At 43.0% G+C, this 23176-nt stretch overlaps 1 protein-coding gene across 1 annotated transcript in view; it reads left to right on the top strand.

The window, feature by feature from the left end:
• The window catches only part of SNX9 (sorting nexin 9), a 1114799-nt gene that overhangs the window by 951679 nt on the left and 139944 nt on the right, over nucleotides 1–23176 (top strand). Inside the window, exon 15 of the mRNA XM_044063919.1 lies at nucleotides 4971–5060. Within this exon, the coding sequence (XP_043919854.1) occupies nucleotides 4971–5060 (90 nt within the window). The remainder of the gene's footprint in view (nucleotides 1–4970; nucleotides 5061–23176) is intronic.

Here is a 23176-nt window from a genome sequence, read left to right on the forward strand (position 1 = left end):
TACAGCTTCTCCATGTTTCCTTCCATCTAAATGTTTGCCTCTTTAATCCCTCCTTTCTAATGGTGTTTTGGCACCACTGTTATGTTACTATTTACACATTTCCATCCTGCAGGAATCTCAAGCATTCTGGGCTAGCAGTGATATTTTTGTGTAACATGCAATTTGTATGTACTATATTTTGTGCTAGCCTTTACTTAAGTTTTGTGCTATTTTGAGTGTTAATTTCATATCATTACTGTTAACTGAATTACTACTGTTTATATTCAAAAGCATATATTGTACTGTTTTTGGAGCTTTTCTCCCCAGGCCTCCTCTGAAAACGGGATCCTGGCCCAGTCGGACTTTCCCAATTAGCAAATGTAATAAATAAGTAAAAAATAATAAAAGTAGGTAGATGTTATCTGGTGAGGTACCTCCATGGTGGAGATATTACCAAGGGTATGATGGTATTATCTAGTCTAACAGTGATGCTCTGTTAGTGGGTTTATTGTATTTGGTTGGAGTCTCTGTGAGTTGCTTAAAGGTGTGGAGGTTGATAGTTGTAGTTAAGGGTGACAGATATAAGTTTTAATCTTAGGAGACTTTAAAATAATTGATTCAAGTTTCACCTGGTATCTTGATGAATTCCCAGGATAATATGATGTTATTTCTCGTAGTGATATGTACAGCAGTAGTACACAGGTTCTTGTATGAGTTAAGTTTAAGAAAGGAATTAAAGATTTCTTTATTGCTAAATTTGGGTTTGGTTGTGCTGCTACTAAGAGATGTTTAGATAGTTAGGGTGTATGATAGCTACTCCAACTGCATTTTTGCTTATGCAGTTGGCACTAAGTATGCTGTATCCTGACAGAAGAATTTCAGTTGTTTTGATAGTGGCTTTTAACCATGTCTGTGTAGTTACTCGTATGCCAGGGATGTAGTTTGATATGAATGCTTGCAAGTTTGCAACTGTTTTGGAGATGCTCCAAATATTGATGAATTTTTAACCCTTTGCTTTGTGATTTTTGTTTTATTGGTACTGAGATAATAGATTGGGGATGGTAATTAGGGTTGGGCCTTTAACCAGACTAGGGTTAGGATGGATATCTCCACCCAGTTGTAGTGAAGTTGAGGAAACAGTGACTGGGAAACAACTTTTTTATTCAATATTTGTTTTTTGTTCCTGGTGTATAGTATTAGCTTCATTTGTTTTTAGGATGGTATGCTTGAAGAGATAGAGATGAAGTATTGTAGAGATGCTGTGGTACTAGTAGATGGGGTGGAGTTTGTGCAAGAAGTACTAGAGGTGGGTTTGAATATACATTTAATATACAGAGGTTTGAGATGGCAAGTTGTGTGACGAGTATGAATTGTACTGTGTTTATCAGCACGGTGTCATTGGGGTTGGTAAAGAGGCTGGTGCTGGAAGGAGGAGATATGATGGCATTTTCTATGTTGTAAGCCTGTGTTAGGAGTGTGGCTGTGTAAGAAGGAAGATCGTTATTTTAGTGAAGTGCTCTGAGAGGTAGAACTGTGTAGAGTAAGTTAGTGGTGTAATGATATATTTACAGATATAGGAAGAAAATGGAAAATAGTAATGAAAAGTGAGGGCTTGTATGTAAAGAGTGAGGATACATTTTAGAGCTAGAGGAGATGTAACAGGAGAAAGAGGAAGTGATCGTTTCAGAAGGGAAGTGATGTAGCAGTATATGGGGAAGAAGGCAAAAGTGATGTAAGGATTATTATATAGAGAAAGTGGTGTAGTATCTTGTGTGTAGAAGGAAGTTAGTTTTGTGGTGTGTTGGGGTGAATAGGGTGATGATTGATATGCTTGGATGTATGTAACTATAAGTGTAAAAGAGGTGGATGGGTGGGTGAGAATTGGTGGTGGTGAGCAAAAAAAAGCCCAGCAAACAGAGTGGGGTTTTCCCAGCAATGCAGTATTCAGCAACAAGAAAAATAATCAGACAAAGTGAGGGAATCAGAAGGTAAGTGTCCTAATATACTTGAAGAATTCAAAATATCAGGGCAATGTAAGGGTAGAAAGTACTGTATAACTAGGTAGGGAGAACAAGAGGGAGTATTAAATTGGCGGCACCAGCATGTTTGAGAGGCAGTATTTAGTTGGCATGGGCAGAGATTCACATTCAGTAGTTGCCCCCACCCCCTTTAGATTTTTTTACCAAAAAAGAGGTAGAATGCTTATGGACAGGAAGAAAAGTTATTTTTACTCTGACTGCTTTAGGTGAGTCACAGCTTTTAATTTTGTTTTTATAGGAGCAGCGTTTACCTGATGCTTGATAAGTCTACCAGAAGTCTGCTGATCTAACAAAATGCTCCTTTAGTTTGAGGCTAGTCACTGCTTCCCAGCATCCCAGGCTGTCTTGCAAACAAACTAAAATATGAAGTAGCGTTAAGTACCCAATTCAATCACAGCCTAACCGATGGTTTTGTTCCTGCGGAATGGAGAACAGAAAATTATCCCCCTTCACAAAGTTGGCTTAACAACAGACCCAGGAAATTATAGACCCAAGTCTGACCAGCCTCATCTGTAAAACCATGGAATGGATCATAATGGACCTCATAAATAGACATAGGGGATGTCCAAACTCTGGATCTGACCCAGTTTAGTCAGTGGTAGATCCTGCCTGTTAAACCTGGTGGATTTCTTTGAAAGTGTGACCAGGGCCCTTGACAAGGGCAAATCTGTCCACACAGTATACCTCCAGTTGGCAAAGGCCTTTGACACAATCCCATACTCTGGCATTACTGATAAACTTTGCAAACTAAATGTAAACTCCTTTGTTGTAGGATGGGTTTACCAACTAGCTCACAAACTGATCACATACACTGTCAAAGTGAATGACTCCACATCAACTAGCAGACCTGTTACCAGTGGAGTGCCACAAGGGTCAGTGCTGGACCCCCTACTGTTTGGTATATACTTCTCAGAAGTTCAGGCCAAATCTGAGGGGGCTGTGGCTGACCAAGTTTGAGGACGGCTGCAAACTGGGTGCAATTATTGACTCCCCAAATGTCATCAGTAAGGGAGGGTCTTACGCAGACCAATGACTGGTGTCTTAGTCATGGTCTCAAACTGAATGCAAAGAAATACATCATCATTCTCTGTAGTAAAAACATTGTCCCTTTGTGCTATCAAATTAACAATACTCTATACATCTACAAAGTGGTAAGAGATCTGGAATCACAAGTAGACTGCGACCTTAACTTTGACCACCATGTGTCTACTGTAGTAAGGAAGTCTTTGTATGTAGCACACTTGATTAGCAAAGGCATTGCCTCTAGAGCAAAGCAGGTTATAGCCCTTCTGTACTTGTCACTAATCAAGCTCATAATTGAGTACAGTACCCCTTTTGGCATGTTATCGTACAAAGCACCTGTAGCAATTGGCTAAGAAGATCAAGGAACTCCAGCAAGTGCCTTACACAGACCAACTAAAGTCTCTTTCACTATATTCAGTTTTGTACAGACTTCTTAGGGGAGACTTATGCCTGGCTTACAGAGCAATCTCTGAACCAAAACTAATGAATTTGCTGCACATCCGTAAATCAAATGGGACTAGAGCTACCCATTTCAGGGACCTAAATATGGCCTGTGACTTTAATAGGGTGTTCTGAGGAACAGATTGGTCTCCCAGCAACTGTTGCATCTTTGGAGTAGGCTGCCAGTTCATGTGAAGCTGAGCACCTCTGCGAGACTGTTCAAAATTAACCTGGATGAGTTTATGGGGCACCATAAATTCTTACCTGAGATAGTGCCCACAACCCTCCTGGACATGAGCAGTTATTAATAAATACAATCCTGGGTGTTGACTAGAGTGTCTGTGGTATTACATTGGGATGAAATGGCTAGGCTTGAAATGACCTCTTGGTCGATAGCCTAGTAACCTCCTATGATCAAGTATTTTTTTTCTTTTTTTTTCTTTTCTTCAAGATGGAAAAGTCTCATCAGACATTTGTAGCCAAGGGAATTGTTTGCATGAAAGTTTTGTCTCGTGAAATTATTATATGCTTGTGTTAAATTACCTTGAACTAAAGCAGTATAAGGTCTAAGGTCTGAGGGTGCTGATGGTGGGAGCTTTCAACAATTTCAGTACTACAAGGACAGATCAGTCTAATGCAAAAGTGAGAAAAAGTGTCTGCAACTCTAAAGATATCGCAGCAGTTTCATTTGATTCTTGGGTACTACCTTACATTAGTTTTAACTGAAGATATTGTCCTTTGGCTGTTTTTAGAAGCTTGACTAAAAATTAAGTTGTAGAAGTTCGTTTGACTATGAGATTTTTCTAACATTTTTGCAGCAGGAATCTTAAGTGCAACTGTGTGCTCAGTACAATTAGTTATAACTGAATACAACATCCTTTTGCTGCTGTTATAAATGTGATTGAAACTCCGAGTGAAGTATTGACGCAACTCAGCCTTTTATCTCCTGAATTAACAATAAGGTAAAACATAATTAGGGAAAAGGCCCCACATTAGGGACACTTTTAGTAAATAGTACCAATATCTAAAAAAAAATGTCCAGTTTTAGGAGAAACGCAGCACAAGTATGACACAACTGGGGACAGGTGAGCAGTAGCTCTGTGATACGTAGTATTTTTAAGGCAAGACTGAAGTTTAAACATTTCTTTAATTCAGTGGGCACAATGTCTTATGAAACCTTTATGATTAATGCAGTGTATATGAGTTTTCACACACTATCAATGTTTTGCTCTAGAATGGCATTTCAATTTCTTGTTGGTTCATAACCTGAAAGATCCACTTACTATCATCATAAATATGCACAGGTTTGAGAAAAAAAAATGTCATTCGATGTGCTGTTGAGACCCTTGGATTTTTTTCATAATTCCACAGGCATTTCTTCCCAAAGGCTGCTGTCTGTCATACTAAATGTAAATATTCAAGTGTATTATTTAATGAATGTCCTGTGAGTTCAAGTATCAGTTGTTTATGGCCTTTCCTTCTTAACAGCCAAAGAAAGACCTCCATTTTCTTATGGAAACCAACCATGAGTATAAAGGATTTCTAGGATGTTTCCCTGAAATTATTGGTGTACACAAGGTAAGCAATGCCTTGGTTCATTTTCAATTTGCAGATTATTAATATTGAAATCATGAAGGAATTCCTGAAATTTGTATTTTATCTTATTTAAACTTGTCAGAGCAGCACCGCACTAATGTGATCTTGTTTTCATGTCTATAATTGGTGGTAGAGAATGCAGAACTTTACATACAGCAAGTCTTAAATTGCTATTTTATCAGTATATAGTAACATGCAGACTGCTATTGGAAAACTGTAGTAGTAGTAAACTTGCCATGTAAACACAGGATTGAAACAATATTGTTTAAAGTAACTTTGTCTTGGGTGGAGTTTGCCCTTAGTTGTCAGGCCCTTGATGCCGTAAGATAGCTCTTTCAGCTTCTTGTGACCCTCATTTTACAGTTGTAGAACTCATTTGCTAGAGTTAGTTGGTGCTTTCTCTGGGAAGTAGTCCAAAACATTTGATTCATTAGTATGTACTTGGATCCTTCAGTTGCATTTTGTTTTTCAGGTCCTGGAGCCCTCTATAGTATTGTTTAATAGGTTGCTATGCATGTAAATGCTTATCAGAATATTCATTGTACAGCAGCACTGTGGATGAGCATCTAACCTCCTTGAGGTATTATTCTTTGGCATTCTGAAAGGAGTGTGTACCACTGGAGATGCAGTGCTCTTTAAGTTGTGTATTTAAAGCTGTACAACCCATATGCCATAGCCCTGTTTTTGTACCTAGATTATATTTACATTATATAAATTTTATGAGGTAGAATGCATTGTAACATTGATCATATTAAGTTAAAATTCCCTCTTTAAGCTTAAGAATGCATCTTTACTTCAAATAAGATAATTTGTTCCCATTCAAAATACATAAATGTAGCTTCTCAGTAATTGTAATCGGCTGTTGAACTGTCCATGTACTTGCTTGATTTGTTTCAGTAGTTACCCAAATCTGGAATATTTAATAGTGCACTTCTCTTCCTTGGCCATTATGTTGCAGATCATGTGGGCTGGACATTATGTATTTAAATTTCCACTCATGCACAAATCTTCTGAAATGTCTGACTTTTGTACTGTAGACCGTTGTCATGTATGACAACATCGGGTATCCTGTACATCAGAAATGTATGAACTCTGTAGTCACTAGTCACACATGCACTTCTGTCTTTTCATTGTGATTATTTTTTCCCCCGGTGTTGTTTGTTTATATGCCTGCTTGACCATAAGACTCCCCCAACTGGATATTTGTTCTCCCATATTGGGTATCACCAGCATCAGGGTGAGGGCCATAAAGAGGGGTTGTAATTCAAACAACCATGAAAGTACTTGTACCTTTGGTGGCATCCTAGCAGTGAGGCCATGTGTTACACTATAACTCCACCCCTGGTGACCGTGAGCTCCTGCATTGCTGGAGAGTCATCCTATGCCCCTCCCCATTTTGTGTGTGCTGCCACAGACGTGCACATAAAGGCTACCATACCTGACTTGGGATTGTCAATCCATGACTACTGGTGTCACAGAAGCCTCTGCTTGCACTAGAGCAGTCAGCTGATGAGATATTCGCCAAGGAGGAGCAAGCCAGAGTAACTCACTTGGTTCCAACCTCTCCTCTCAGGCTGTTCCAGAGACTAAGCCACTGTTAATAGTCAGAGCTTCATCCCTCTATGACCACAATCTTTTTTTCATCATCTTTTTCCCTGTATGGCTACCATACATCTGCTTCCCCTGCAGTGGGTTATCAGTTCAGTTGATGTCCTTCCCTATCACTTTTGCAGATTCTTTAGCAAAGGAATCTCTGGTCAGTGTATCAATGCTACTAGTTCTTATAGGTGCCGTACGTCACACATACTCTCCCCACGCAAGGCATAGGGCATAAAGGTGATGTATGGATGCACACATTCAAAACAACTTTGCATGCATTCCAGACATCACTGTTAAACGTCGGGCTGAATGCCATTGTGTGCTGGTTGCCAAGCGGTTTTCAGATAAGTGCCTCATTGTTTTTTTTCTTTCTTTTTGTGATTTTGTATTCATGTCATCCAGAAAGGGAAAATGTCAAGTGTGGGAGCCAGATTTCCCATAAAGACTGTCACAACCAGTTTCTCTTCTGTTTGGGTGCTCTCCGTGACTATACAGAGTGCTGTGTCTGCTAGGCGTTTGTGCTTAAGACCCTTCATAGTTGTCTTTCCTACTTGGTCCATCTACCTGGAGAAGCAGTGGCTTAACTCATTGGCTGTTGGTGCTGTGATGGAATCCTTCCATCCCAAGGTCATGCCATCTGCCAAGAAGGCGCTGTTCTAGCCTCCCCCAGAAGACTGTTGAAAGCCCAGAGGACAGTCTGATGGTTGCTTCAGATTCCCCTGCAGCGTCCCCATTGGAGGCTGGCATGGATTCTGCTTTTTGCATGTCCTCAGAGGCTTTTCAAACATTTGTCTGACACTGAGGGTGAACCTTGGTTGATTATATGTGAAGGACTGAGGGGGATTCCTCAGTTCATATTTAGGGAGGAGATTCGTATAACCATTATTGAGTCTCACCCAGGGTTTGACCTCTGGGGATGTTTTGTGTGGACATACTGCAGAAGAAGAAACTAAACCAAGAATATTTCCCCTGTTGATGATCCTGAACATGAATGGTAGGATTTCAGTTAGGGTCTATTTAATGCTTTGTTGGTCTTGAAGCCTCCTCAAAGGGTCTCTGTGCCTGCTGTTCCCTGGTTTTCCACTCCACTCGGGAGGCCTAGGCAATTGGAATCCTCTGATAGGGCTATAGACTCGGAAAGAATATTTTGCTTCCTCTTTCAAAATCCCTTCCCCTTGGACTACAGTTCAGAGTAGGAGGAGGACTCCATAAGTTCAGATGCTCCCTTGGAGGAACTCTCCTTTGGTGATACCATTGCCCATAATGATGGATTATTTTAAGTGGGACTGTTCTGAAGTCTCTCAGATTCAGAAAAGCTGTTATTAGCTCCTACAGATGGTGACTTAAGCCATCATCTGTTCCTCCTATTATGGCTGCCTTCCTGGATATTTCCTCAGCAGTGTCAGTAGCCCCCTGCACCTAAGAAGTCAGATTCTCTAAAGTGCCTGAGTAATGCCCTTCTGCTGACCCTTCCTTCTGTGGAGTCAGTCTCTTCTGACAAGCTATCCAAGTTATTTCCCAAGCTGTTGCCTTCTTATAAGGATAGTAGGGCTATGGAAAGGCTGAGCAAGAAAATGTACACTGCTGCCACTCTTATCTTTTAGGGCCATCAACTACCATACTCATATGACCAGATATGTTTTAGATCTCCTTTCTCAGGTGTCTGAGGTGGTTTCTGACCTTTCTGACTCTGAGGAGAAGGTTTCAGCTCCTTCCCTGCTGGACTCTACTTCTTAAGGTGCCTGCCACTCAATCAAGTGTAGCTATGATGCAGCTGATGCCTCTTTCAGGGCTGCTGCCTTTGGCTCAGTTATGAGGCTTTTTTCTTGGCTTTGTGTGCAGGCTTTGCCTGATGAAATTAAAGCCAAACTTTTGGATGCTCCTTTGGATAATCATCTTTTTGGGTCTTCTGCAGCTGAAGTTTTCAAGTCTGTCTGGAACAAGGGTAAAACCCTGCAGGAGCTGAAACTTATTTTTGTTTCATATTTCAGAAAAATTATCCCTCTAAATCTATTTGTTTGTAGGCAATCTTGCCATCCTCCTGTGGGCAAGAAGGGTCCTAGGTATGTGCCTCCTACATAGTTTACTCCAACTTCTGCCTCTCAGAAACCTGCTTTCCAGGTTAAGCCAAGTTCTACTTGACAGTTGGCCAGGTTCACTTGTCAGTTAGTCTGTCTCTGTCTTTTCCAAATCGGTTACAGATCACTTTATTTTGTCCATTATCCATTAAGGATACTAGATGGTTTGAAGTCCCTTCCTCCCTTTTCAGGGATCCCTCAACCTCCTTGAGAACAGCTGTATCATGTCTCAGAGGTTCTTCACTCACTTTTGGCTCAGGACACCATTCAAACCATACATCCTGCCCTGGTAGGGAAGGGATTTTATTTCAGAATGTTTCTGGTTCCATGAAAGTAGGGTACTTGGGAGATTAGTTCTGGATCTTTCCCGGCTGAACACCTTTCTCAAGATACCTTCCTTTTTGGATCTGATCTCTGCAGGCATTGTTTCCCTCTTCTTTTACTCCAGGTCTTACTGGTCTCTGGATGTCAAGGATGCATACCATCACATCTTTTCTTCAGGAAATGTTTATATTCCTCTGTCTCTTCCTTGCATTTTCAGTTATGTGCTTTGCCCTGAGGGTATTCATCAAATAATTTATGCTTGTCCTTGCCTTTGGAGGATCCAAGGTATTCAGATCTTTCCCTATCTGGATGATCTTATTCAAGCTCCTTCTCCCAACACTTTGCTTCAGAATCAGAAGTTTACCATTTCCCTGTTATGGAGTCTCAGGATCATATTTTCGTCGGCAGCAGGTTTCGGACAGTTCCCATGTGATACGTTCAGTGAAGCTCCAGAGGTACCAACACAGATCCTCCCCACTAGCCCTTCATATTTTTGTCCACTTTTTCTGTCCTCTGCTTTACGTGGTCCTTCTTGTCCTCTCCCTGTTTTCTGACCACATTTACTTACCTAGCATTATGGATGGACAATTTCCCACAGTTTCTCCAGCTAGACTGGTCAACATGGGCATCCTGAGGCAATGTAGCAATTGCCTCGTACACTGACAACCCAATTCTAGTCCACACAAATTCATTTTGTGAGAGATGCATCTATATCAAGAACCTAGAATCCAGGCTCTCTCTCTCAACAGTCAATTCATCTGATAATAAGCAGGTTGTCAGCACGCACACCTCACCCTCCTGCACCTACCAAACCAACAACACATAAACTTACATATGCAGAGGTCCTTAACAGTAGCTTACCTAAACATCAGAGATCTCACAAACACAAGCACAATTCACATAATACATCTTCTGCAGAACATAGTACACATAATATATCATACACCAGTGCCTCACCAGTTAAGTCCCTAAGGCATAACACAAAAACAAACATCTTAGTCATAGGCGACTCAATTGTGAGACATCCAGATGCCCATCTCACCAGGTTGGATAAGGAAAAAGTCACAGTCAGCTGTCTGTCAGGTGCCAAGATCCACCACATCACACACGCACTCAAGTCTGCCGACAACAGGCAGTGTTATGACTCCGTCATAGTCCATGTTGGTGTGAACAACTTGAGACGTACCTCTCTGGGCTATATGAAGAGACACATGACTTGAGCTCTGTCCGAGTGTCAGGCAGGTATGTCCTTAGCCTTAAGCATCATTTTACCTTTGCCTAGGATGATATCTCAATACAAACAAAAAATGATTGACTTCAACAATTGACATAGTTTCTGGTGTCATTCAAAGGGGATCCAGTATCTGTACCCCTGGGATGACATGGTATAAGTGCTCTTTTAATGCCAAAAGTCTCAACCTCAATGCCTTTACTCAACTCAAAAAGGAACTTGTGGTATGCTCGATGTCTGTGCTGTGAGAACCTCAAACTGTCTCAACTGAGGCATCTCTCAGCAGCATCAGGTTTTACCTCCACCATCATGCATCGCCCCAAACTGAAACCTGCCCAAAAGAAGGACAAGAAGGGAGGCCAATTCACACCCACTCTGACACTCACACCCGCCCCAAAAATCTGGACAATCCTAGACCAGGAGGGGTGCAATTAACCATAGGCAAGATTGCTCTGGCAATTGGTAGCATGCAAGTTACCCTCTCCTCCCACCTCAGTCTCCTCAACCATAGTCCCACTTGCTCTGCAATTTGTAGCATGTTACAGGCCACCCTGGTGACTTCAACTACCTAATATAGACTGGGATCACTACTACAAGCCCCCAACACTCTGTAACTACCTAAACTTCATAAACATAAACTCAAATGCCAACTGGAATCACCCTAAAAACCCCTACAAGGTTCCCCAATTTTAGATCTCACATCTCATCACATGCATGGACTCAATGACTTCACACCGAAGTATACCCCTCACTGGCATGGAAGTCATCATCTGACCAATTGAGGTCCTCATCCTAAAGACCACCTGAGATAAAAAAAGGAGAGAAAAACAAACCTCAGAAAACTTCACACTCTAAAGAAGAGGACACTTTAAAAGAAAACCCTAGAAAACATTACTTCACAAATAATCACAATTGTGAATCATTTTAGCACAAATGCCTTTCTGTCATGCCCTTGGATGACATTTAAAACACAAAACAAAGACAAACCCAAAGCAAAGGTCACTCCCAGGCAACGAACCAGTCTCCAGGGACCCCCCGCCCAAACAAGGAAACAACAAAAGGAGAAGCTAGCTACAAAAAGGGCAAAGATTAAAACACCTTGAGACACCTTTGATCATTATAAGTAAAAAAGGCTAGCTAAATCATAAAATTCATAAAAAGAGCTAAGGAGACAAAAGGACACAAACACAAATCATAGACATGTTCTCTTCTTTAGTTAGCCTGAAAACCTGGAGAAAGAGCCAGATCAGTTCAGAATTAGTTCAAAACAATTCAAAATCAAACATTGCACAGACATTGCCAACATACTGAGGTTCAGGTTGCAGTGTCTCCTGCAAACTCCCCCCCAAGGAGAGGGATAGAGGCCTCCAATTGTAGAATCTCCAAACATCTCTAATCTCCAGGTGGAACTGCTCAAAACATGCCGAAACACACCATCCATGGGACATGTGACCAGGTGTGCTGGTGTGCTCCATGAACTCAATGAATTAAACCGTGAGACAGCTGTTTGTTAGCAGTTCTTAGCCTCACCTCCAGCACTCGTGGCGAGCGGCAACCTGTGGTCCACTGGTCCCACTTCACAAAGCAATGGTGCCCTGCTACCACCGCCCGCCCACCCATCAGCTTGACAAGCCTGATCTGCAAAAGATATGAGAGGATCATGATGGAACTCATAAAATAAGATGGGGACTTACAGACTTTGGATCTTTGGCCCTGCTTTGTCAAAGGCGCAGATCATGCCTTAAACTTGGTTGACTTTCTTCAACAGTCACTCAAGGCTGATGATGAGGAAAGGCTGTCCACACAGCCCTACCTCGTCCTGGCAAAGGCTTTTTTCACAACCACCCACTTTCGGGTATCATTGAAAACACATCAGCTTTGTAAACCAACCATACACACAAGATGGGTTGCAAACTGGCTAATGAACCTATGAACCTATGGTCAACAGACCTCATTGCTTTGCCAGAGATGGTCTTCATCGGTCACCCCTGGGATTTCTGTTACTGGCTAATGCTCTTGTCACCCCCATAGTGCCCTTTTTAGGTAATGACATAAGAACAAAATTCCCAATTCAAAAATACCCTCTAAAAACAACCTCAAGATTATCCTACTAAATGCTAGGAATCTAAAGCAGAAACTGCACTCTCTGAAAGCGGTCCTCACCTTTAAAGATGCTGACATTTGTGCAGTCACTGAGACCTGATTTAAGGCTGTGGAGAGCAGACTAGCTGTACCAGGTTACATTTCCTTCCACATGTTCAGATCACAAACTGAAGGCATGAGAACTAAAGGAGGTGGTGTATCAATATTTATTAAAGATAAATACATCTCTAGATGGGTCAAACAGCACAGTTCCCTTTAATTACATCCTGTGCAGTTGATTGTAGGCAAGACCCCTCTTCAGATCATTGCCAGCTATAGGACACTCTCCATGAATCAGGACATCCACTCAGCCTACTTGGATCTGCTCAAGTCAATCAAGATAAAACCAAAAACCCTGCTTTTGGGTGACTTTAATTACCCATCCACTGACTGAATAGATTATACTCACTTGCCCTAAGGTTACAGGACTTTTAACTCCAGTGCCCTGAACCAGGTGGTTGACACACGCACAAGGGGCTCAAACATCCTGGATCTGGTGCTCACCAACATGGCATACTGCTGCACCACCCCCAGTGTGTGTGGCCATCCCTGGTGAGATCCGACCACAAGTCAGTCTCACTAGAAGTAACTATAACACATGACCTCACCTTACCAATAACCAGACTACAAAACTTCTCCAAGGCCAATTACAACCTCTTATGTGACGGCATAAATAGCTTCATAACCCCTCCCCCCACTGACGGACCAAATACCGTTGCTGAGTTATACACTAATGCTTTATACATGTACCTGTACAATTGTAGTGACTCTGTCATACCTGATGGAACCAAAGCAAGATCTTCAAGGAAAAACAAACCTGCCCGGTGGATAACTGCCATTCTATACAAGCAAAGAATTGCTGCCTTAAGAGTAGGATGGAATGGTCTCAAAACTGGAAACGCTCCCTCCTGAACTTAAACAAGCAAATAAGACTCCTAGTGAAGTCCTCCAAAGCCAAGTACGAATCCAGATTAGCTTCCCTAACTAAGGATAACCACAAGGCGTTCTTTAGTTATATCCATAACCTCAAAGGTAAGGCCCAGATGTCCACTGAACTCATAGTTAATAGTACTGCATATACAAAACCAATGGATATAGCAAACCTGCTAGCTGACAGGTTGTATCACTCTCTTGTCTTCGCTACATATATCCCATAGCATCACTAACACCTGTCCCCTACCTAGTATCTGTGAGGAGCAAGTCTTAAATGCCTTCTCCAGGGCCAAAACTACAGCCTCTGTTGGACCGGACAACATCCCAGGCTGTGTTCTGCATGGGTTAAAACAGGAATTGGCATCACAGTTGGCCGTGCTTTTCAGTCACAGCCAAAGCACTGGCTTCATCCCAGTGGAATGGAAAACAGCTACTGTCAGCCTTTGCCCAAAGGGAGGTGCATCCACATACTCCGGGAATTATAAACCCATTAGCCTAACCAGCCTTCTCTGCAAGGTCATGGAATGAATTATCATTGACCTTATTAAAGATATAGGAAATCTCTAAATGCTTGATCCCAACCAGTTTGGCTTTGTCAAGGGGAGATCATGCCTGTTAAACTTGGATAGATTCAAGACGGTCACCAAAGCCCTAGACGAGGGAAACTTCTGTGCATGCGGCCTACTTAGACTTAGCCAAGGCCTTTCATACAATCCCCCACTCAGGCATCATTGATAAACTCACCCATCTGGGTTTCACCCATATATTGTCAGGTGTAGTTGCAAACTGGCTCACTGATAGAACTCATGCGGTCAAAATAGGAGACTCCACCTCCTCCAGCAGACCCGTAACAAGTGGTGTTCCACAGGGATCGGGTCTGGGACCTCTACTGTTTGGAATCTACTTCTCTGAATTACAGGCATAAAGGAAAGGACTGCGACTGACGTAGTTTGCTGATGTCTACAAACTGGGAGCGATCATTGAAACCCTGAGTGATGTCAACATCCCGCAAGAAGGTCTTACGCAGACTAATGGCTGATGCCAAAGTCATGGTTTTAAACTTAATGCAACAAAATGCATTATCCTCCCCTTCAGCATGGGTGATGCACCTACAAACTACCAGATCAATAGCAATACACTAAGTACACAGTCAGTGGTGAGGGATCTGGGCACAGGATGACAGCAGCCTTAACTTTGATCACCATGTGTCCACATTGATAAGAAGGGCATTTCATATTGCTCATCTCGTAAGTAAGGGCATTGTCTCCAGAAATAGAGGATGTTCTCTAGTCCTCTCTCGCCTTCATTCTTACTCTTGGGATCAGAGCCGAACCTCGGCTCCGACTCGACCATACTGTAGCTCAAAAACTTCTTGTTGGCTCGTGACTAGGAGGTATCCCATCACGCATCACTACTACTCCCCAGATCTCGTTTACTGCTCGTTCAGCTCAGACGTGATTCTTCTTGGCCATGGATAAGTGATATTTTTCAATAATTTTTCTTGTCATTGTTGGATAATAATATATTGTCTTGCTAGTTTTGTGTGTTTATTGCAGTCTTTGTCTGTTTTGGACTATTTGCTGCTTATTTCTCTGTGTATTTGTTGTACATTGTTTGGCTGTTCTTCCGTTGGCCTTTTTGTTATCCCTGCATCAGTAATCTCCTGTGCGGCTGCTTTCCTCTTTGGGCTAGGTTAAGTTAGAGGACCTAATCCTCATTCTGTTTGTCTCCAATTGGGCTAGGCCCATTTACATTGGAGGACCTAGTACTCTGTTCTGTTTTCCATTTCTCCCTGGGCTAGGCCCGTTTAAATTAGAGGACCTAGTCCTTGGTTTATTCTCCTTCCTCTTAGGGCTAGGCCTGTTTAAATTAGAGGACCTAGTCCTCCGTTTATCCTTTTCTCTGTTCAAATTGTTGTGTGTTGTTTTGCGGATTGTGGTTTTTTTGCATTATGTCAAGACTCCAAGAATCATAAGCCTTCGGGCTTCAAAAAGTGTACTAAATGTGCACTAAATGTGCCCAGAAGATGTCCTTGACTGAAGGGCACAATTTGTGTTTACTGTTTGGGGGCTATTCACCTCCAAGAGTCTTGCCTGTTTTGCCATGCATTCAGTCCTAGTGTTCTTCAGGAGAGGAAGAACAAACTGATATTGAAGGGACTATTAAAACATTCCTTTTAGGAGGAATTCACATCCTCATCGTCCAGTTCTAAATCTCCTTCTTCCTCCAAAAAAGACAGCCCCAAAACTACAAAAAGGCAGTCTCCCACCCATTCTGTTTCGTCGGAGCCGCCAGACACAATTGCTGAAGTGGCTACACCCTCATCGGCTCCACTGATTTCGGTGCCGACAGAAATTAGCTTAGTTGATCCATCAGTCTCTGCTCCAGGAACTTCGGAGCCGATAACTGACACTACATCTCGGAGCCAGTCATCTGAACTTCGACTGGTTTCCCGACTCTTACGTCACCTATATTTCAGCAATCTAGATCCCCCACTGTATCTTCCAGGTCCTCTAGGAGCCTTTCTGATGAGGATGTCGAGAGAGTGGTGTGTAGACTACTTCAGACTTCGGCGCTGGCAGATTTGCTTTTGGCTCTGTCCCAGTCGGTTCCGGAGCCCAATGTGCCCCCACACCCAATCGATGTTCCTCCTCCAAGCCTCTCTGAGCCTTCGGAGCCAGAGTTGTCGGTGCCTCCGGTTGTGGATAGGTCAGATCCAGCTACCTCAGTTGGTCTTTCGGTTCCGGTATCCGCTCCAACCCTTTTGGTGCCGTCCGCGGGGTCTAGGATCCTCAGCTCTGCAGTCGGGCCTGAGGGGGATGCTTCGAATCGAACTTCTTCGGTTCTGAGCCTACTTCTCTGTGCTTCGGCCTGGGTGAGCTTGGACCCCACATCAGCCTCTGAGACCACCTCCTCGGTACCGAGGGCTGCCTCTGCATCTTCGGAGCGGAGGGCATCCTCGGAGCCGGGAGGATCGGCCTTTGAGGTGATGAGGAGTGTGCTGTCCAGGTCTTCAGCTCCATCCAGAGGTACTGACACTCTTCCCCCTAAAGCACCGACTTCAGTGTCTGCTCCCTCTCTCTCCCAACACAGCAGAGACCCGCAGCCTTGGGATACTTCCATGAGTGGTCCCTAGTCTTCCGAGGTCTCCCCAGAATGCCTGTCTGAGGAACCACCTAGGAAGGAAACATGTTGACTCCCCTGATGAGTCTATTCTATCAGACACTGACCTTGAGGAGTCAGAAGGGTCCCCCCATGTTGTCCTCTGATATCTCATTCACAGATATCCTTGAGATTCTTAAACAGAGAGGCAGCTGGCCCACCACATTCCCTTCTGATGAAGAGTCAATGTACCTGAAGGCTTCCGGGTCTCAACCCTCCACCTCTTGGGTGTCTCCTCCTTTCGACGGGCTACTGGAGTTAGTAAGCCGAAAGGTGTAGGAATCTCCTGAGTCTGTGGAACCGGTTCCTAGAAGACCAAATAAATTTTTGTCAGCACCCCAGGACAAGGACTTTCTTGCTAAAGGGTGTACCAGTAGATGCCATGGTGGTGACAGCCGACACCAAGAAGGAACTTGCCGAAACTTCCTCCACTGCCCATCCACTGAACAAGGAGTCTCGAAAGATGAATAGGTATGGGAAGCGCATCTTTTCTTCAGCAGCTTTTACACTTCGATCACTGAACTACCTGTCCCATTTCACAAGCCTCCAGAGAGATCTCCTAAAAGAGCTGGGCAATGCTCTACAGGATAATGTATCTGTTGCTGTATCTCAGAAGGTCAATGCACAGATGTCTACCCTTAATTCTGTTGTGAACTCCTCCATGAGGCTGATTTCGTATGCAGCGGATGGAGCGAATAGGGCAGTGGGTTCAGGAGTCTCTCTCAGAAAGACACTCCTGGATGCGTTTGTGTAATTTTGTGGAGGCCTTTAAGTCTACGTTTACCAGTGCCCTATTTGACTGATCCTCATTGTTCAGAAGCCAAGGTAAAGGACACACTCACCAGGTGCGAGCAAGAAGGAAAAACTCTGTCTGCCACGGGAGTCCATTTTTCCGTCCCTTCTAGACCCTATTCCAAAAGGCAGAAGGGCGGCAAAATGTGGTTCAGAAAATCGCAGAGATTTTTTCAGGACGCACAAGGTGAAATAATGGTAGACACCACCCTAGAGGTAGAGGAGGCCCGCAGAACCAGAGAGACCATGATTCCTTTTGTGGTCGTCCCTATCAGCGCTCCTGAAAGGAGGCCCGACTGTGCATCTCTGGAGCCAGTCTGGGGTCATATTTCTTTAATACCCACTTGTCTTGAGTGATGTCGTGTCAGGTTTCTGGGTATAAAGATAATTACCAGAGGTTAGCATATTCCCTTCTCTTCTCCACCCCTTCAGACCAGACGAATCCCAGATGTGCCACCCAATCACAGGCATTCAGCAACTCTAGAAATCCAAACGTTGCTTGTGAAGAGTCATCCAACCCATCCCCGCAGACCAAGTAGGATTAGGGACTCACTCCAGATTCCTTTTGGTGCCACAAAGAACAGGGGACATGAAACCCATTTTGGATCTCAGCAAATTGAACAAATCTGTACAGAAGTCCAAGTTCTGAATGGTCACCTTACAGTTGATACTCCCGTTGTTAGGGGAAAGACATTTGGATGTGCTCCATAGATCTCCAAGATGCTTACTACCACATCAAAATGGACAGGGCATCGAGGAGTCACACTTCTGGCTGGGAGCCAGTCATTATCAGTTCTGTGCCCTGCCCTTTGGTCTCACCACAGCCCCCAGGGTGTTCACCAAATGTATGGCAGTGGTTATGCCTCACTTGAGATGTCAGGGATTCCAAGTGTTTCCATATCTAGATGACTGGCTCCTGACTGCCACCACCAGGCATCTACTGTTACAGGACAGGGATGCTACCATTTCAACTTGCCTGCAGTTAGGAATTACAGTAAATTGGCAAAAATCTGCATTGTCGCCTTCTAAGCATGTGAATTTTATTGGTGCCGAAATAGACACCGTCTCAATGAGGGCTTACCTTACCATGGAAAGAATTCAATGTCTAAGGGAACAAGTCTTGAACTTACTTCCTCTATGAAAAGTCAAAGCAAAGGTGGTGCTCAAGCTATTAGGGACCATGGGTTACACAATAACACTAGTTCCATTAGCCAGACTGTACATGAGGGTCCTGCAGTGGTTACTTTTTGCCCAGTGGTCACTGCAGTACCTTCTTCTGTCTCACCCCATCCTGATAACAAATTTGTGCAAACAGGATCTTCGTTGGTGGACCCAGACCAGCAATCTAAACACAGGCAGACCACCTCCCCCCCCAGTTGCCACTGTGATCACGGATGCCTCCCAGATAGGGTGGGGGGGCGTTATCTAGGGAGAACAATCCAAGGCACATGGCAAGATCATGAGGCTCATTGCATATCAACTTCTTGGAGATGAGAGCAGTGCTTCTAGCATTGCAGGCACTTCACAGCTTTCTCCCTCTAGGGACAATTGCAATCCACTCGGACAACATGTTGGTGGTATAGTACCTAAACAAACAAGGAGGAACCAAATCTTACCCCCTCTACAGAGAAGCCCTGCGAGTATGAGAGTGGGCGGTGTCTTCCCAGTGCTTTCTGATAGTAGCAACGCACATCCCAGGGAAATCCAACATCATAGCCGACAGGCTCAGCAGGGCTATTCTGATGCCTCACAAGCAGTCTCTGAACACATACATTGAGGAACAAATTTTTCGCAAATGGGGTCAGCTTTGCTGCAATCTCTTTGCCACCCAATGCAGCAGCTACTTTACCCTGATTCCCCCGGAAGGGAAGGCATCAAGAGACGCACTCGTTCACGATTGGCCCACAGGACTTCTCAATGCTTTCCCTCCCTTCCCCCTCATATCGAAGGTAATTCAGAAAGCAATATCCTAGGAAAGCAGAATGATCCTAATTGCTCCTTACTGGCCTCGACAGATTTGGTTTCCCTTCCTCAGAACTCATCTAAAGGACGAACCGTGGACTCTGGATCCAGTGCCAGATTTACTGACACACATGTCAGGGGGTGTTCCATCCCTCTCTCCACACCCTCAACTTGACAGCTTGGCTGCTCCAATTCCATCCCTAGTCAGGCTTCATGACTTTTCTCCCAAGGTTGTACACATCCTGTCATCTTCTCACAAACCTTCTACCAGTAAACTTTATACCAGTAAATTGAAGACATTCTCCTTTTGGGCCCGTGAGAGAAACCTTGATTCTTACACAGCTCCCATTTCTGCCATTTTAGACTTCCTCTCGCAGTTATTCAACCAAGGCTCAGCAGCAACTATCAAAGTCCAGTTAGCAGCCATTTCCACCTTTCATGTTGCTAAAGAACCTAATCTTATGGCTCATAGGCTTTGTAGAGCCTTCCTCAAAGGGACCACTTTGCTAAGACCCCTAGTCATGGATCCTGTGGCTCCATGGGATTTGAACTTTGTTCTCCATAAACTTACGTCCAGTCCTTTCGAACCTTGAGCAACATGTGACCTCAAGTTTCTAACTTGGAAAACTATATTTTTAGTGGCTATCACTTCTGCAAGAAGGGTCTCTGAACTGCAAGCTCTTTCCATTAAGCCCCCTTATTTGGTGTTTCATAAAGATAGGGTCTCTCTGTGGACAAACCCTTCCTTTATTCCTACAGTTTCTTCTCAAGCCAACATTAATCAGTCTGTTGAGTTGCCTGTGTTCTTCCGTACGTTTTCTAACAAGGCAGAATACAAATTCCACCAACTGGATGTGCATAGACAATTGTGTTTTTATCTGGGCAGAACTAAAGGTTTCAGAAGGTTAGATCAGTTGTTTGTCTCCTTTTCAGACTCTAGGAGGGGCCTTCCAGTTTCTAAAGTCACACTGTCTCACTGGATTTCCAGTTGCATTTCATTTATCTATTCCTGCTGGGGTAAAGATCTTCCTGTCAAGGTGAAAGCTCATTCTACCAGGTCTGTGTCTACCTTTCAGGCTAGAATCCCAATAGACAACATTTGTGCTGCAGCAACATGGGCTTCACCTCACACATTCATTACTCACTACAAATTGGATATGGCTTCTATTCACGGGTCTTCCTTTGGTTCCACAGTACTCAGGAGCATTTTCCAATGAGCCACCCAAGATGAAGGTGCGAGGGACGCTGTCCCAAGAGTAAGAATGAAGGCAAGATAGGACTACAGAACATAAAGAAGTTATGTCCCTGCCATAACATTTGATGTTTGTAGTCCATCTCGCCCTTCATTCTTACGAACCCTCTCTCCTGCCCTCTCCTTGAGGACCTGGGGGTAGAGTGCCTACTGCTTTTTTGTTAGTCCTTTTGATTTGGTTTGTTCTTTGTCTCTATATTTTGTCCTTGCAGCAAACAAGATCTGGGGAATAGTGGTTATGCATGATGGGATACCTCCTAGCCACGAGCCAACAAGAAGTTTTTGAGCTACAGTATGGCCGAGTCAGAGCCGAGGTTAGGCTCCAATCACAGAGTAAGAATGAAGGGCGAGATGGACTACAAACATCAAAAGTTATGGTAAGGATGTAACTTCTTTTTTTTAACTCCCCTTACTCTTCCCTCATCAAGCCATTAATAGAGTACAATACTCCCTTTGGTGTGTTCCTTTCCAAACACTGCAGCGATTAGAAAGACCACAAAGGTTCCTTACAAAGAAAATTCAGGGTCTTCAAGATCTGTGTTGTGTGGACAGACTGAAATCATTGTCACTTTACTCTGTGTCGTACAGACGGCTCAAAGGCGACCTGTGCCTTGCATATAGAACAATCTCTGACACATCTTCAATGGAAATGCTGCATATTTGCAAGTCAGATGGCATGTGTGTCACTTGCTCAAAGGACTTTAACCTGGTGTATGACATCAACAGAACTTGCTGGAGAGACAGATTTGTCTCACAGAGGTTGCCCCACCTTTGGAACAAGCTTTCCTATTCATGTTAAACAAAGCCCCTCACTGACCCTATTTAAGTATAATTTGGGCAATTGGATGGGTAACCGGAAATTCACCCCAGGAGTTCCACCTGTATACCTCTTGGATAGGGGCATTAGGTGCTGATTTTAGTGTCTGCTTGAACCAGACACCCTCAGGAACACGAGTTAAACCTGGCAAGGCTTGTAAGGGTGCTGGGGCCATTAGCCTAGAAATCTCCTGCAATCCTATGGTATCTCTGCCTGCCCCCAAGGCTGTCTCTCTAATTGGCTTTTTCCAGTCAGTTCTCCCTCTGACGTGTCATGGCCAGGGAATTTTCAAGGTTCTTGGGTTCATTGTTTCCACCATTCCCCATGCTCCCTCTCACCAGGCTCTACGTGAGGAAGCTTCAATGGTACCTCAAGTCAATGTGGCTTCACCATTGCCACTCCCTGGATTTCCCAGTCCTTTCCTTCCACGTCTCAAGCTCAAGATTCAATAGTGGATTCATCATTCATCAAATTTCACTCAGTCTGGGGCTTTATTTTCAAGCTTCATTTCCAACTCAGGAGCTCTTTGCAGATTACAGTTGATGGGGTGATATGAATTGCATATGACACAACTCTGCATTACCTGCTGTCGCTGAGTCAGTATTCACAACCAGTACATTATATTTCTGTCTTTTTTGTGTTTTATTATTCCTGGATGTAATTCTTGCACCCTCACAAGCACTTGTCTTTTCAGTAGATTAGAAATTTTGTGATCTTCAGACATTTGCAAACTTGTATCTTCCTTAAAATTATAATACGACTGAATTATCTTTCCTTACTAATGCTTTTTGCTTAGACTAGTCTCTCCTCATAAGCATTTTTGGCAATTGCATTTGCAAGTCAGTCACAGTACACCTTTGGAATTCTTTTACTTTTTTGCTGTCACTGGCAAGTGTAGTATTAGCCAAAGAATCTATTGGTGGTGGTCTTTTTTTAACAGCAAACAAAAAACATTTATTTATAATTGTCTGTATCAATCTATTGTTAATTATCAAATTCTCAATTTCTATTCAAAAGAATAAAAAATAGTAAATATATTATAGAGATTTTAAATCAATACTTTTCTAATAAAACACTTAAAACTACTACTTACTATAATAACTGGTTAAAATTATCTATTCTCATTATAATAGTGGCCAACTCATTTTGACAAATTGTCAGTAAGTATTTAAATGAGTGAGTAATATTTTTTCCAGTTTATTGTAATAACCTTTCTAGCAATAGTCAACAGACTCCATAGAAGGGTTTTTTGCTGTTCTAACAGTTCAGTCTTCACTAAAACATATGCTGTGCTTAACATATGTGCTACAATGTAGTTCACTGACTGTATGGTAAGAAACTTCCTCTGCAATATTGGAGTTGCTTTGAATAAAAAGTTCTGAATATGCTTTTCAAGGGTTTGTGGTTTCTTTCTACTTTAGCTTCTCTGCTGTAGATGTATTTGTAGAATGTCTCACACCCATATACTATAGATATGTTTACTTTGTATCTGAGCTTGTGTTTATGTTAATGCTTATGGCCTAGGCAGTTTGATCAGCTCACTTATATGATAATGTCTCCTTTACCATTCTGACTGGCATCTTCTTGCAGTAGAACTTGCTTATTAACATTGTAGTATTTTAATACAGCTGCATCTGCAACTATTTAAGATTTCAAAACTTTAATTCCATACCCTAAACTATAATAGCTTAGCTTGATTTGATGTATAGTTGTATCAGATGTTCATTCATTCTCCAATTGTCCACTTAATCAATTTAAGTGCTACTGGGGAAGCTAGAGGCTATTCTGGAGTTCAGTGGGCACAAG

This window comes from Protopterus annectens, chromosome 1.part0 (assembly GCF_019279795.1).
Source record: "Protopterus annectens isolate FY-2018-M chromosome 1.part0, PAN1.0, whole genome shotgun sequence".
NCBI lineage: Eukaryota > Metazoa > Chordata > Ceratodontiformes > Protopteridae > Protopterus > Protopterus annectens.